Source organism: Falco cherrug, chromosome 7 (assembly GCF_023634085.1).
Source record: "Falco cherrug isolate bFalChe1 chromosome 7, bFalChe1.pri, whole genome shotgun sequence".
Classification (NCBI taxonomy): Eukaryota; Metazoa; Chordata; class Aves; order Falconiformes; family Falconidae; genus Falco; species Falco cherrug.
Genome location: NC_073703.1, coordinates 59,720,346 through 59,738,031, shown reverse-complemented (window position 1 = coordinate 59,738,031; position 17,686 = coordinate 59,720,346). Strand labels below are relative to the sequence as shown.

The following is a 17,686-nucleotide window of genomic DNA, read 5'->3' as shown; positions in this document are numbered from 1 at the left end:
TTTTCTTTAAAGAAATTCTGTTACTGAAAATTCACTTTATGGTTGAGCCTTCACTTTGACCTGCAAGCTGTAAGGTGGAAGAAGGAATTACTAATTTTAAAAAATTTAAATTTCTAACATGCTATTCTTGTTTGCTAATGTCAACATTATGAATTTAATGCACATATAATGCAGTATGCTTTGTTTCTAGAGGCATACTTGTGTAATAAAAGTAATACACATCTGCAGTTTCATACAGTGGTAGAAGCATTCTTGCTTTTGTGTTTAATAAACACTTTATACAATTTAAATAACATTCAGAAGCGGTGAAAGTTAATTGTTTGTTGCACCCCCATTATGAGTTGTCTGTACTTTTCCCCTCATTTTTAAGCTTATATTTTATTTGCACTCTGGTTTTCAGTGTTAAATTGTTTAGTATAATACTATAGCAAATGTTTAATTCGTATGTATTTTGTTTAGTAGTTGATGTTCTTTTGACATTTGCCTTCTTAGTAGGGCTGTAAGATTATATTTTTTTTTCTCTCCTGCAGGAAATTGTAGAGTAGATCTACAGAACACAAAGGAGTTATTCTTTGATTTAGTGAATTAAAACTGTTTGCATGTAGTTTTAGATTTGATTTATTGTATCCTTCTTTTGATTTCCAAAAGATCAATTTTTATTAATATACAAAGACAAAAGCAAAGCATTGTATTTATTTTAAGGAGGTCCCGTCAGTAATTATTCTTGTTTAATTAGTTTAATGGATTTTTAGACTTCAGTCAAGTCAAGCGGTAGCAATCAAATGAATCTTTGCTGCTGACGTTAATTTACAGGAGTCAACAGGACAAAACTTCACGACATGATAGCTGATCTGGGCGATGATGAGATACCCCACATCCCTTCAGGAATCATTAATCAATCTAGGTCACCCTCTTCTAGAATGACTGATCATGAAGGTGCAAGAGCAGAGGAAGGTACAAAAAATTCAGCTACTTATTATATTTCAGGAGATTTCTTTTAGAAAGCACACACTGTAATTTACTGTCCCCTCTATAAAGCTTAATGCAATTGCAGATTGCCACATTATTATTTTATTTGCAATTCTTCCCAAATGGTTTCATAAGAATATGGCTTGACATTCTGTGGCTTACTGTAACTCACCATTATTTCATAAGTATTTTAAAACAACTTCATGTACAGCAGTGTGTTCTGGAACTATTATTACTATTAAATCCCTGTTTGCAGGCACACACCCCCACCCTGCCCCATTAGCAAAACGTTTTACAAATAGGGTGTTATTGATTGAGAGGAAAAAAAAAGGTGAGTATTAATATTTGATAGTTTGCATTTTAAAGTGAAATTTAAAAGTTTTTATTTAAGTTATGAGACTGACTTGTCTCTTTCTCAAGTTTAATGTTATTTTAAAAAAAAAATTCTCTTTGTCTGTATACACAAATGTACAAAGACATTATTTCTTTTCAAAGTATTGGTTTCAGTTTCAGGATTATCTTAGGCAATGGAAGATAGTGGCAAATTATTATCGAAATAGTCCAGAATCATGTATTTGGCTTAAAGTTCTGGGTTTTGAAGGAATGATTTTCCTTGTATTAACTTTGAGATTAGAATACCTTTATGGAAATTCTGTCCTCTACTCAGAACATACTCATTCAGAATTCTCATTGATGATCTTTGACCCGGAAGTCCTGGCATGCTGTCAGTTGTAGCAGAAGTGGGAAGAATTTGCATTATTACTGGTCCTGATAATCTGTTGGTTCTCCTATTCTTTTTCACCCCAGCCCCCACAAATGCCTGCCATCAGGCAAGTGGAAAAATAGAATTTTGCAGGGAAGTTTCTTGTTGTTTTCCCAAACTATTACTTTAATAAAGTGTGTGTCTTCCCACCTTCTCTTTTACTGCCTTCCTTTTCATCTTTTTTTTATTTATGACTTAAAGATGAACCAGGATCACATTCACCTGTGGAGAGCAATTGAAAAACCTAGTGGTGAAGTTTCACGTGATAAAACTTGTGCACGTACATCTAGGTTGTATTTAGGTTTAGTATTTACATGCTTTAGGTTGCCTTTTAGCCTTGTTAAGGTATTAAGGGCATGTGACCCTACAGTTACAGCTCCCTCAGTCTGTCTTAGGTTGTTTTTCTTAGGCCATACATGTTTGGCAAAGTAACACATGTTCATTTTTAAGGACGGCCATATAGCAGTTATCTCTTTTAGAGACTTGATGTCTAAAATAATACTGGACAAAATCTTTCTAAAGAAATAGATGCTAAATTTGAACTTGATGGGTGGACTTCTATTGCCTGGTTCCTCTCGCAGTTACTGTGCTATACTTCAAATAAAGATTGTCCACACTATTTTCAAATAATATCTGCCTTCATAATTTTATTTTCATGATACTTAATGTGTTTGTATGTTTTCAGCTTATCAGTGTAGTCTGGGCATTGATCATTATGAGTAGTAGTAGAATATCTCTACAATCAGATCTGCTAATTGTGGTTTCTGCATAACTTTTAAAATTAAATATTAGAGTGCAAATTGCTTTTCAATCAAAAAGTCTATCCTGAAAACTGTGGCTTTTTGAGGTTTTGTCTGTACTGTATAGTCCAAAGCTGCAAGCAGACAGACTTAGTGTTGTCTTTGAATTCCTTCTAGGTCTGTCTTGTTAACAAGGCCAAATACTTCGTTATCATAAAATGCAGATTTTGCTCAATTATTTACTCAGCTGTGTTTTAAAAGCTAAGTTTTTTGTCAATAACTTTAGGCTTTCTTGCTGGGACACACTGGCTTATTGCTGATGGATGTTGCCAAGCAATAATGTTCTTGTGACTGCACCTAAGGTTTATGTCAGACTCTGAAGTGTTACAGTTCTGAGATGGTGGTTGATAGTTTTGTTTTCTTACAGAGAACAACGTATTGTTAAGCTAACTTTTTTTCTTCAAGGGAGGAGAGGGTTCAGGCAGGAAAGTAAACTATGGTTCTAGTTGGCTGGGAATGTATCTCTTATACCTCTGAAGATGTGTTTCTGGTTTGCTGGGGTTTTCTTTTTAACTTTCAAATGCCTGGTTAAATTAAGATTATAAAATTGTTATGCCATAATTATACTTGATAGTTTTGGGCATAAGAAATTGGGGATTCTATTTCACCATACTGGCATGACCTTCAGAAACAGAATCAACTGCAGCATGATTCTCCATCCAGTGTATTGTATGGAGAATCATTATTGACGTTATTTGTCTCTTTTAATATCTATTGATTGTGGGGGTGTCCATCTACAGATGGACAAAAAAATAGCAGTAACATTAATTGCCCAGGCATTAACAGCTGCTTTTGGTGTACCACATATGAACTTTCTGGAAAAGAAGATTAAGATGTCCCTGTTGTATAGTAGACAATAACAGCGCACATGAAGATACATCTCTGATTAGAGATTAAAGCAGTTTCAGTCTGTACAAATATTACTGTTTGATTTTGAGTTATTATGTATGATGTCAAGAACTTGAGGTAAGAAGAGCTGGTTGGGATTGGCTGACCAAATATTTAATAACTGCATTTTTTTTGCCTGGTTTCACCTACAAAGAAACTTACACTATCACTTACATTTTTACTTGATAATTATTGATTGCAATCTCAGTTAAACTTACTATGCTACGAGGATAATATTGTACTGTGTGTATTACAAAAATACTTGATTTTTTTAAAGATGAAAGCATTCAAGTAAATTATTAAATTACCAATTTCATATAACTGCATTGTTTTTGATGTGCAGAGTCGTGGGTCTTTTAGTAGCTATAACATCATCTTTCATTGTGTTACTTTCCTGCCTTTTCTTTTTATAAAAACAGCTTGCCAACCATTTTTAAACTTTGAATATGTCTTATTTTAAAGTAATAAAATGTGCAAATAAAATATAGTTATACAACATACACATAGATATTGGCACATTTAGTATTGTGAAATATGCTTCTAAATTTTGGATAACATTTACTTTTGAAGCTTTAAATAAAGGGATATTCACCTCTGGAAATAAAGCTTGATAGATTTATCATGTAGACTCTTGATGTGGTAGTGTTTTTCTTGTGGTATCACTTCATTTTTACTATAAAGCTTATGAAAGTGGATCTGTTAAGGACAGGTGACGTTATTTTCACAAAGAATTGGTATGACATGTTAAGGGCATACTTAAACCTTGTGTGGGCCTGTCCTAAAGACCAGACAGGAGTCCCAGCATTACAACAGGAATGGAAAGTGCTGTCAATTTTAAAATGAACATATTACCTCCTTTCCCCAGTCGTCATCAGCTCTGTTCTGTAATGACTTGGGAGGTTTGGGCTGTAAACGGCTACTTGTATTTGGGCGGCTGGAACCTTGCCAAGACAGTCGAGGTGAGCCATTTTTGGAAATTCTAAAGAAAAGTATTGGAGTCTTCCTGTGGGAGTAAAAAAGAAAAGAAAAAAAAAACAAACCACAAAACCAACCAGACATTGATAACAGCAACAAAACTCTAAAAAACATTCTCTGTTTCTTTTGTAGCCTTTATAATTTATTTTTTTTCTCCCACACTTTTTCTGTCAGAAAAGAACCAGGAAGAGCTTGGTCTGTGAAGTAACTGCAGGGCCAATTGATATTAATTTGAGACTTTCACAATTTAGGTTCACCCAGACATAGTTTGTGATGTTATTTTTATTTCTAGCTTCATACAAACAAACATATTGTTTGTACCTCCTTTTAGGCTCAGCTCAGACACTTTCACTAAGGAATCAATCCTTAGAAATTCTGATCTCATCTAATAAGCATGGATGACTGGATACCCCGTCACTCCCCTCAAAATAGCCCAAACCCATTAATAAGGGGAATAGGTGAGAACGTGGAAAATGAGTATTTTCCAGGAATATGGCTTTTTCTGGAATAAGAGGGGTTTGGAATAGGACTGTCAAATGGAGAGTTTTGGTAAAATATTAATGGAAATTAAAAGCTTATTCATGTAAGGGCATGGTAAGCTATTTTTTGGCTGTTGATGTAGCATTCTGGTGATTCAAGACCTTTGTAGGGATTGTGAATGTTTTAAAAAGAGGCAGTTGTGCATAGTTGGAATACTGTTTGCTCTTTTTATGCAATTGTAGGAGCAATGGTCTTCATTCTTACATAGATTATATTCTTAGATTCTCACATACAGTTGTGTTGCCTGTGCTAGTAATGTTACTTTTTTTTAGTAGCACTGTAGTTCTCAAGCATTAGAATTTGTTTAATTCTTGGAGTGATTTTTTGCATCTAGCTGTGCTGGTCCTCTTTGAGTAGCCGTAGCAGTGATGCCAGACATCTGTAACTATACCTGATTTTAGTTCCTTTTCTTCAGCTGGAGTGGAACATAACTAGATTACCATTCAGATAGTGGTGAAACAGACTAATAAAGATGCATGTTGGTAACAGGAATGTGTTGATTATTAGTCCTCTTGTTTGGAGCTATTTTTGTGAAACAAAACAGGATATGGATGTTTTTTAGATCTGGAAACTTTATTTTCTCTGAGTTTCAAGGTTTTTCTGAGAGGATTAGGATCAAGGGGTGGCATTAAAATGAGACTGTTAACTCTGCCAAATCAGTGAAATCCAAAAGTCAGGCAAGTTTAATTTTTAAAAGATATGCAAAATATGTTAAATCATATTTGACATGTTTGCACTTAGCTGAAGTTCACATATAGCTAAAGTACGCTACCTAACAAGTGTCTTAATTTTTGCACAGAGGGGAATACTGATGTTAAAGCAGCTTCTTAGATATGCTAAAGTATTACAATGTGTAAGCCTTTAGTTCTGTTCCTTACTGCTAAATTGATATTTGTGGGTAGAAGGAGATACACAGAATTGCTGAAAAGTATAAAGCATGTGAGTCAGTATTTGAAGCTTTATTATTCAGATGTGAATTCAGAATGAATGTTTATATATAACATGTATTCATTCTAAATTATAATTAACAGAGATGTTGAATTTTAATTTGGGGAAGTCATAGCTAGCTAAGATAAATATAATTTGAGTGTATTTTAAATTAGATGCCAGAATCATGCTGAGAAAGTGAGGGAAATAATGAATAAAAGATGTTTTCATTTTGTAATCATCTAAAAGAATCAAAGTAGAAGAGATATTTTGCAGGAGGCCTTTAGCCTGAGAGATGAAAAATGCTTATACATGAAAGTAGAGGTATTTGAGTAGAATAAAGCACAGAGACTTATTTGCAAGTGGATAGAAGACAGCTAGCATGATGTAGTGAATGAAATATTTAGCCAAGAATTTGGAGACCTAGGACATATATTTGATGTTGCAATGTAAAGTAATGTCAGTCAAGTCACTCATCAGTACTGTTGAACACCTCTGTAAAGTAAGTTGAAATCAAATGACAAAGCATGATATAAGAATTGTGTATTTAATATATATGTATGTGTGTTTGCACTTGTGTGCGTGTCTTCATGTTCTCTGTTTTTTGGTTGGGGCAGTATGTACTACATGTAAGTTCAGTTTAAACTGCTTTGGTTTTAAGTGATGAATAATGCAGTTTTTAATCAGTTTGAATTATATTGAGACTTAAAGAAACTGTTTTGTTCTTTGTAGCTGAGCCAATAACGTTTCCACCTGGAGGAGGCAAGTCATTTATTATGGGTTCTGATGATGTGTTGTTAAGTGTACTGGGCCTTGGAGACCTTGCAGACTTGACAGTAACAAATGATGCAGACTATAGTTATGATGTAAGTGCAATTTTATTTTAAAATTCTTTATACAGTTTAATCAATAATAATTGGGTCCCCTCTCCCTCACCCTGAACGTTACGGATGCAGAAAACAGAGGTTTCATTAGAAAAAGCGTATTACTTGGGAGGAGGAGGGAGCACCTTGTGAATGGGTTAAGTAATTTGGGTAATAAAAATTGAGTTGACTTGTTTGTTTTCTACTGAAATAATTTAATTCAGATTTTATGACATAAAATACAGATTGTTGTCTTAACATGAATTTGAAAAAAATGGCAATTATGTACTGATGGAATATTGCAAAGACATGGCATGTACAAAACACAAATATTAACTTTTTTCTTTGTTCTACCCTTTATGTTTATGTAGTGTTAACAGCATAGACTATATATAGTAGTGTATTTGAGATGTAAGCTTTTAGGGTGTGTTTTTATTATAATCCAGAGTATTCTGACATTCCTTTGACCATATTCATTAAGCTACTACCAGTAGTGGTATATGAATTTTTCATTGGCTAGTAACATTTGATGGCTCGTTAAGGTTCAGGTAAGTCTCACACATTGTACTTAGTGTCTTGTGGGTTTGGGTTGTGGTTGTTGGTTGGGTTTTTTTTACTAATACGGTTGTTCGTGAGGTACCTCCCTTGTTTCTGTAACTTTTCAAGTTAGATACATGGTGTTCGTACTGGAAACCATTCTTAGGGATTTTATTGAAAGCTTAAAATCTGCGAAGTGAAGAAATAAATTGTTTATAGCTTTTTACAGGGTCTTGAAAATACTTGTGTGTGACTACATACTTGTTCTTTAGTCATAGTTGTCTTTCAATATTTATAATTGGTAGGATTATTAATTGCTGCAATGAAGTAAGAGCAAATACTTACATTTCTCTGTTATTGCAGTGTTATGTTCCATAGTTCTGTTGCCTGAATAACAGATGAAACTGTTAATTATCTGTCCTTCTGTTACTGGACTGTATAAAACAAATGAAAGAACTTTTCCAAATACTTGGAGTACTTTCTAAATTTGTTTAATATATTGCCCTGTTCACAGTAAAGATTGATTTTCATGTTTTCTTTTTCATTTCAAATGACATAACAGTTCTGGGAAATTACACAACATAATACCAGAGTTCAGTTTCAGCTCTTTGCATCTTAACTTTCTCAGGATTTTGCATTCTGTCTCACTAAATCTCCAGTGTAAGTCACATGTAAAATGTGTCTGACTTGAGGGTCATGTACAATTGTTTTGAAAATTACCACTTTTTAAAAAAAGTTTCAATGAAATCTTTGAAAAAGTGGACTTCAAAGAAAAGTTTTTTAAAAGCTTCAATTGTAAATGGTTTAAGGCAGCTTAAATTTGAAACATCCAGACCTGGATGTTCCTAACCACTACTCTTATCTAGTAGTAAATTCCTCTGGGAACTATGAAGTTGAATAGTTGGGAGTTTGTTTTAAATACTACTGTATTTACTTGGTTGAGTAAGTTTTAAATGCTCCTGTCTGTATCTTCATCAAAGAGCTAAGAAAAGTTTAGTTTAATGCTAACTTGCATGAGGAGAAGTACTTATTTTAAAGCACTTTGGAATCTCTCATCAAGCATCTGAACTTGTCAGATGATTATTTTCTTTAAGTGTTATTTCTGTTTTACTGACAGTAAATGTGAGGCATCAAAAAACTAAATGGTATACTTTCAGTAGTGAGGCAGCTACAGTTGTGAGATTAGATCACAAATTGTTTTTGCAATTGGATTGCATTCTGTGTCTGTCCTATTTCCAAGTTCAGAACTTTGGAGTATCAAGGTCTGGTGGATCGCACTTGCCCTTCATTAAACTTATGAAGGTAACGTGATAACTTGTGGCTCTTAAGGCACACATTCACGATCACAGAATTTTCTGCTTCTTTTTTCTCCTAAAAATCTAATGTATTTGTTAAGCACCCTTCTTTCTTCCTCTTGTGCCCACCAAAATCTCAAGTCAACCTGTATGCTGGACAATTAATGCATGGACTAGTTAGTATGATGAGCCTTAGGGTTGGTCTGTAATACTGTATCTTGCATGGCTTCATTTGTGGTTGGCTTTTTTAGTGTCATAGGAATGATTATCAGTAACAATTAATAGCATAGATCCCACTATCTCTCTACAACTCCAGTATTAGCAGAATACTTCATATCTCTATTATAGGTCATTATTATCCATTGTTCTCCAATTAGCTCTCCATTGAGAATTACTATATACATAGAAGGAACAAGTTCCTGGGCTGAAATGATAGCAGTCTGGAAGAACAGTGAGAAGCAGCAGCACTATTCTTGTACTTTTTCTAAAAGTATATTTGGTTTTTAGGTACTGTCAGAGGCCAACGCTGAGTTAAAAGCATCTTAGATCAAATTAATGCAGTCATTAATTTGTTCTGATGCCGTAATAGTGAATACGCCATACTTCTTTATATGCTAAAGAGATTACAATAATGTCTTTCATGTAGAAGAAGGAATTTTTGATGTCTCCTTCAAGAACTCCAGTAGTGTAGGGAAAGTTGGCCTGTAGAGGATGGCCTGTGAGAGACTTTCAGAAGCAAGATTGATTTTGTGGAAAATGTCATACTTGACTGCAACATTGCAACGTTGCAATATATTGTTCTCTTTTATGAAGTACAGCTTCTTCATAAAAGTGTGCAGCCATTTTTCTTATTCCAGGAAGGAGGAATATAGACAGGTGAGCCAAGACAAACTCAGGAAGCATTACAGTGAATAATACAATCAACACCAACTGATCAGACTGTTTCAGGAGAATTCGTGGTACTTGCAACAAACCTGACAATACTTTTTTATTGTGCAAAGCACAATGCAGAATAGAACTTGGAGTTGCCTTTGCTCTTGAAAAACTTAAAGCAGAGAATAGAGGTGATAAATACACAAGTATAAAATACTGCCTGAGATAAAGAATTTGCAGCAGAAGGCAGTACCTCACAAATTTGCTGAAGGTGTCAGTGATCCTGTAGATGAAGATGATGTTACTGCTTCAGTGTAGCTGGATTTTCAAAATTTTCTCACTGAGACCCTTCATTAGAGGCTTTTCAGTTACAGCTTGGTTTAGGAGATGTGTGGGGAGAGGTTATCTCATACTTGAATATCTGGCTGATACAGGAGATGAGAGATGAAGTAAATTTTTGCTTTCTTCCTGTTTCATTCACCAAATAGGAATGAGAAGTGATTGACCGTAATGATCACTTGTTTTCTCTCCTTCCTATCCAATCCTCCTTTCCCAGTGCTTTTAGCATATCTGCTGTCTTTTAAAGCATATCTGAAAAGTGTATGGTGGCTTCTGAAGTCTTTTTATGTCAGTAAATAAAAACCTGAAGTATCAGATAACATAGATGGAAATAATTTTTTTTTTTTACCAGATCCTGTCATGAATCTGAAGAGACTGAAATTCAGATGCTGTTAGTTCTCCATCACAATGTTCCTTCAGGTTAAAAATTCCTTGATAGTTCTTAATTTCTGAAGTTGTTCCACGTAACTGATCTGCAGTGCAAGAAGACCATGTCTTACCTTGTACTTGTAGGACATCTTCATCTCATGCCCCTATGAGCTTAGCTGAGTCCACCTTCTTTTCTAGTAAATCTCCGAATAAGCAGGTAATGCTCAGCTAAATTAGTTTAAGTAAAACAACAGTAACAAAAACCAACAACCCAAACCACTTAATCCTACTTCTTCCATTTTGGTCCCAATAGGTCCATGCTGTTCAGATGGCTTGTGTGAGCCATTATAGCGCATGAATTAAGCCACAACAGGTTTTCACTAGTTTTCACGTATCACTCCTTGATGAGGGTGGTGTTTTGAAAAGGAAAGGATATGTGGACAAGATGGAGATCAAGTTTTAAACCTTAAGAATTTCAACTACAGCTGAAACTTTTTCTGTATGTGAATGTGTTAGTGCACAAGTTGTCCAAAAGACTAGCCATCTATAATACAGTACAGTCATCTCAAGTCATGTCTTTTTGATATCTAGTTCTTTATATTTACCTCAGTGTATGTAATTATTTGTATGCCGAGGGAGTAATATTGTTAACCAAATAAGAAAAATGTATATTCTTGGATTCATACCTGCACAGGATGGTGGTAGTTTTCTGTTGTAGGACTCGCTGTGAAATGGAAAGTCCGCAATTATCAGAGCATCTAAATTTGAAATCTCAAATCAGTCACATTATCAAGGAAAAACAGCATTAAAACATTGAAAGACACTGACTACAGTTACTAATTATGGCTTTCCGATTCTTCTGTATTGCTTTTTAATTCCTCTGTTTGCTGTAGATGAGTAGTTGGTTGAGACAGGGAAATACACATCACCTTACTGTGCTGTAAGGATTCTGTTGAACACACGGGCAAGGAGTATCTTCCTTCCCTGGTGTCTTTGGTTTTTATTTTTTTCTTTAGCTGAGGTGTAGCTTCTTTCAGTCTGATTTGCTACTGGTTTACAAGGCAGAACGGATAGGTTGCTTGCCTGTGTTCCCATACAGACAAAATGAAGGCAAAAAGAGATTAAGTTTAATTGAGCAAGTATTAGAAAGTAGGCATTTCTGATTTCTGATTGCTCCTCTGATCTGTTTAGCAATTTCTTGTGGTGTTTGTCTGGTTTCTATTTTTCTAAGGAGATTTTGTGGTAAAGATTTTTTTAGGACATGTAAAGAGTTTTGTCTCCTGACCTAGGCAGAGTTTTTGTTTGGGTGTTGGTTGGTGGTTTTGGGCAGGGGAACAACTCTTGGTTTTGGTAGACCTGCTATTCTAATCAGCTATTCTGTGGCTGTTTGCTGACTAGGGACTAGGATCAAGGATTCAGCTGACCCCTTTTGGTCCTGTTTAGTAAAGCCCGCCAAAGTTCAGGGGAAAAGGGAGAAAGAGCTAGTGAAGCTGTATGGTTCCATAGCCTGTCTTGTCATGGCTTTATCTTCTGGCATTTACAGTAGAGCTTTAAGACTCAATGGGGCAGTGTGTCCACCTTCTGTTTTGAGAGGCTTGTCATACTTTAGAACATTGTTACAGGGTCCCATTTTACTACTTTTCCATTGTATCTCTGGCCCATTTTGTATCTCATGTTTTATCCTTTGTAATCAGCAAATCCCTTTTCCAAGCCCTTGACTGTGTTTATCTGAGGTGTAATATTTTTTTAAAATGCACTAGTAGTTAGGTTTTGCCTTAGAGGTTGCAAGGATCTCTTCTTAAAGATGTGCCAGTTCTGTTACTCTTGCAGTAAGCATGTCAAGATTCAGTGGAAACTTGGATGGGGGGGAAAAAGAATTAAACAAGAAAAAATGCGCTTATATATAACTAGATTTCTAGGAAGGTGTTCATGGTGCCTTCTAAAAGAACTAAGATGTTCAAGTCTGTTTTAAAAAATTAAGGCTTAAAAGCTGTACTTAATATAGGAAATGTACCTTGTTTTTCATAACTTCTGTAAATTCTGTACCTCACATTTTAGCAGATTCCTCAGAACTGCTGAGAATGAAATTATGATTGCAACAGCCATTAAAAAATGTAATGAATTTTTTTCCTTTTTTTTGAAAAATAAGGACCACTGTATTCGGTCCTGATTTTCTTGAATGACTCTTCATCACAACTGTAATAGAAATCCATGTGGTGTGTATGCACTTTGTACATAAAAATCAAGGTCTTCTGTCTAATCTGAGACATAATAACGTGCACTAAAATTAACCATTGCTATTCCAAATGTTTTGCTGTTTCAAATCTTTGCCTTTAGTTTGTCCAGGCCCCAGATAACCACAAATGCATGAGGCAACATGAGTTATCCAGCTGCATGAATACATTACGTAATCAGGATTAAAAATATTGAGGGACTCTGCTAGAAAAACATAATTTCTTTTTCAAAAACCTCCCCCCCCCCGCCTTCTCTTATCCACTGTAGATTGAGAGGTGAATAAATATGCAGCTTGGGCTGAAATCTATCAAGTTTATTGCAGAACTCCAGAATTCCATTCTGTTCCTGAAACAAAGATTGTTCTTTTTAAGGAGTTTGTATATAATATGCACTGTAGTGCTAAATAATTTAAGTCTCAATAAAAATACTGTGATATTCAATATACTCTGAAGTAGGAAGTCTGAAAACAAAATGCTTTGTTGTGATATGTATTTAGATGGTATTAAAAATACAAATTACATGTCAGTATAGCAAGTTTCTGTTGCTTGAGCTGAATTTGGCATACTTTGTGCTTAGGCCAGAAATTTACGTTAATATAAGGCAAAAGTAAGTGCCTGCACATCTGTAACTCAGAACAGTAAATTTTATTGCCTGAGCCTTTCTATTTATTTTGCTTGGATAGAATCAAATTTAGTTTGAGTGAGTAGTGGTAATTCAGTCCAGGATATAGATTTGGTCCAAGAGTACTTAGTACAGCATATTTTATGTTATGATCTGATTTTTATTTTAGTCCTGACACATATAAGTTACTAAGATTTTTTTAGCTACGGGAGATTTTAGTCTGTTAATAGTGTTGGTGAAAATATCTTGGGATACTGAGAGATTCTGGCCTATAGTTGAGAAACATTTTAACAATTATGTGGTGAATAGATAGTGTGCAAGGCAGAGGATAGGACTAGTTTCTGTTCATTCTTAGTGTGCTAATTTTGGTCATCTAACTAAAGTCAGTTTTCTAAACTCCTTTTATTACTTGAGGGGCAGAGAGAAGTATCTGCACATTTATTTCTCCTCATGGAAACTTTGGACAAATGGGATGTAGTCTTTTCAGGGTCTGCTCTCTGCATCATGTAAAATGTATTCAAAGCTGTAAAGTAGTCTCTTGCAGTCACTAGATGAGTTTGAGGTTTTCTGGTAACTCCTCAGTGTTACCTATAATTAATATCAAGCAGCTGTAATTTTTTTAATTTAGCCTAACAGTCTATAGGTTAAGAGTATGAATTGGATGTTCACAATATATAAATGTCAAGTTTGTATATATTGCTTCATATAGTAACTAAGTTACTGTCTCACAGATATATTTAAAACTCACTGAAGACTTTAAAAATACTTATATGTAATCTTATGCTTGAAATTATGACAAATATGTATTGAAATTTGGATTACCTATTTGTGTGTACATACCTTCATGTGTAGAAGTATTCAAGAATTATGTGTTTCCTGTCATTCTCAGTCAGGTTACTCATCTGAAGAAGGTCAATCACTAGGGACCTGAAGCTCATTTCATTTATCACTTAAACATAATAAACTTTCAGCAGTTGTAATCTCTTCCTTGGGTGCAGACCACATGATAAGCAATGAAACCTTTATCTTTGTTCAGGGAAGAAGAATTAAAATACCACTGCACAGAAGAGTTAAAGCCAGTTCTTGAAAATCAAGACTTCCTGTTGCTTATTCAGCATTGTACTCCATTCCACTCTGGGACAAAAGAAACTATGACAGTAGAAAAATCTGCAGACTACCTTGCATGTGAGAGAGGGAGTTAGAGATGCATGTAGACAGATCAATAGATAAATGCAGGTTTAAGATTGAACATGCATTAGCTGAATCAAAAATAGCGTGTTTTCCTATAATACAGGGAGATACATATTATATGTATTCTTGAACCCAAGATAAAATTATTACTCCTTTCCTTTTCTGTTTTTTTTAAGCTGCCAGCTAATAAAGATGCCTTCCGAAAGACATGGAACCCTAAGTATACGCTACGCAGTCATTTTGATGGAGTGCGGGCATTAGCTTTTCATCCTGTAGAGCCTGTGCTGGTTACAGCCTCTGAGGACCATACTCTAAAACTTTGGAATTTGCAGAAAACAGTTCCTGCCAAAAAGCAAGTATATGGGTTTTTATAAAACATCAGTTGTGTTTTAAATGCCTTTGAAATTGATTAAACTCTTAAAAGTTCTCAGAGCTTTTCAGTAGAAATTTCGTGTAGTGTAATAACTCTTCCTTTCTCTTTTAGGAGTGCCTCTTTAGATGTAGAACCCATCTACACATTTAGGGCTCATATGTAAGTGTTTGACATAATTAATGCTTGATAAATATATTGTCATTATCTTATGGTTTCATAGGTCACTTCAGTGTAAAAGCCACAAATATATATTCTATTTTTACAACGTATAGACAAGGTCTGTTATACTTTGTGAAAACAGGTAAAAATTGAGTCCCTGTCACAACTGGCATAGACCATGGTAACGCAAGCACAGGAAGTGGCAAATGTGGTTAGTTGCAATGGAAAGGAGAGGTTGTAGAACACGATAATTAAATCACCTGAGTGATGCCCATGTCTTGGACTGTGGATTTTATATACATAAAGAAGATAAATAAGCTAGAATTTATTAGGCTTGCCTAGTATCTTCACATACAGGTCTGAGAAATTAAAAGTATGGATGCAGTCATCAGGACCCAAAAAAACCCCCGTTGAATGCAGATTCAATGAGTGAAAAATCAGGAGATCAAGCATGTGACTAGGAGGATTCTGAATTCCTGCAACCACCTCTTCCAGCATAAGTAGCTATTAGATTGGCATTAGATGCACTGTGGAAAAGCACCATTTGTAGGTGTAGTTACTGTTGTTTCTGAGGAATAAGGTGGTGGTGTTTGAATTTCTTGAATTTGGATAGTTTTAGTGAATTTGTTACGAATATTTTAATAGAAGTTGGTATCACTTGAGACTTAAAGGTTTTAACAGAATTGTTTCTTTGGAGTTTGAATGTTTTTAAACTGCTTTCTGATCCAGGTTTTTTTAAGTCGGATTTTAATTTCTATCCAGGCAGTATCAATAAACCTCTTGTTCTGTCTCTCCCAATAGTGGACCTGTATTGTCATTGGCAATTAGTTCCAATGGAGAGCAGTGTTTCAGTGGTGGTATTGATGCAACCATCCAGTGGTGGAACATGCCTAGCCCTAATGTGGATCCATATGATACCTATGGTAAGTACCTTTTAAAAGACACAACTTATGACTGTTGTCTTCAGCTTTAATTTTCTGCTTGATGCTAATCTGTTTTCTAGAGCTTTTGTGAAATGTAATTGCCATTTATCAGCTAAATTGTGTATTTTCAACTTTTTGTATGTGTTAATCATTAATTACTCCTGCTTGCACTGGTGATCTACTTTGTACAGAACTGAAACAGGAAGACTGGCAATTTCTGAGGTTTAAAGAAAAAAAATTATCATAACTCTTATTTAAGAAGCATGTTTATGCTTACGAATTTGAACCAAAATTCCAGATTTTTGAATGTTTATTTAATTTTTCCTGATAGGAATTTCTCAGAAAACTAAGATGAGTGTACTCAAATTCTGTGTCCCATGTTTCTGATTTGTATCTCTGTTCCCATAACCGATGTCTCTAAAATTAAAGAGCTGATAACTGCTTGGAAAACTGTGCATCAGTCTCCTGCTGTTGCTGGTGATCAGCATTTTGTGTTTAGTGTATTTCTAAGGGTGCAGTTCCATGGTTCAGTGAAGCCTGAATGGGACAAAGTCAAGAATTCTTCCTTTCTCCCTTCTGTCAATGTAATGAGTGAGCTAATACAACACTCAGGCTGCGTAATCTGTGGCACTGAGATGGGCAGGAATGGGAAGCAGTACTGTCTTGCGCCAATTTAGGAAGACTGCTGCACCCTGTCCCCTAAAACATAGATGCCCCGCTGCTAAAAATTTATTCAGTAGAGTCTAATCACTGAGACTAGTCTGATTTGTTTGTGAAGGTAGGATTGCTGGTATAATTTTCATGGGCCTCAGACAAAACTGTCTCTACTCAAGTGATGGTTATTTTTTTAAAAAAGAGCTTTAATAGGATGTTTTTTCCTCCTTAAAGCTTGTTAGCAGGGTTTTGGATTGCAAGACCAACTTGTCTTTAATTTTCTACAAAATTAAATTCTGGCTTTATTCTTTTCCTTATCTTATTTTTTCTTAGCTTTTTGTCTCACTTCTCTACTCAATGCCTGGTAGAGAATAGATTAAGAAACCCTCTATAAAAGATAACTATGAGGTATCAGAGAGAAGAAAACAAGAATGTGTTTCCCTGTTCCATAGCAGAAATAATCTTGGTTTAATTATTACAGTGCTTGAGAGTTTTAGAGCATGCTCCTGTGTTGTCAGAGTATGCAGAGTAAAAACAGCATTGTCAGTGTTTGCTGATCCTGTCAGATGTTTTTGCACCTTGTACAGAGCAAGGGCTGTGACCAAGCATCTTTAAGATGCTCAGTTTGAAGGGAAGAAACAAGTGCCTCTGAGAAGAGGTGATGACAAGCATGAATTGTTCTGGAAAAAGGGACCTAGTTGTTTGTGGGGGCATTTTTGGCTCGTTGGTTTGGTGGAATTTTTTATTTGGGTGTTGGTGGTTTGGGTTTTTTGTTTGTTTGTTTGGGGTTGGTTTGGGGTTTTTTTTTTAGAATTATGGCGATGGTTGTGCAAAACTACTTCCTGTGTAATTTTCTAGCTATTGCTTAAACAGGAAAGGCTGGGGGCGGGGGGGGGCCATATGACAGGTTTTTGTGGAATTTAATTTATCTTGAGGTACAAGAAAATACTTATTTAATGTTTCTTCACTGAGAAGGTTTCATTTCTGAACTTTTGTGGTTTTTTTTTCAGAGCCAAACGTTCTAGCTGGCACATTAATTGCTCACACAGATGCAGTCTGGGGTCTTGCTTACAGCAGTGTAAAGAATCACTTACTATCTTGTTCAGCAGATGGCACTATTAGATTATGGAACCCACCAGAAAAAATGCCCTGTATTTGCACTTACAATGGAGAAAAAGGTAAGGTTTTTTTGCAGTGGTTTTGAAAATCTGTTATGAGGCAGCTGATGATGCATCCAGGCTCATTATCCCCATTTATCAAAACTAGGACTAAAGGGAAAAATCTTTTAATAAAGTAATCCTGGTGCTGTAGCACTATTTTAAAGGAGGGAGTGAATTTCTTTGAAGTATGAGTATAAAACAAACTAAATGTTTAAACTGTCAGGGATTTTTA

General features: G+C 35.2%; 1 protein-coding gene across 1 annotated transcript in view; it reads left to right on the top strand.

The window, feature by feature from the left end:
• Window positions 1–17,686, top strand: part of STRN3 (striatin 3) — a 66,869-nt gene that overhangs the window by 43,326 nt on the left and 5,857 nt on the right. The window contains 6 exon segments of the mRNA XM_055715893.1: window positions 814–954; window positions 6,595–6,728; window positions 14,362–14,537; window positions 14,670–14,717; window positions 15,519–15,640; window positions 17,305–17,472. Of these exon segments, the coding sequence (XP_055571868.1) occupies window positions 814–954; window positions 6,595–6,728; window positions 14,362–14,537; window positions 14,670–14,717; window positions 15,519–15,640; window positions 17,305–17,472 (789 nt within the window).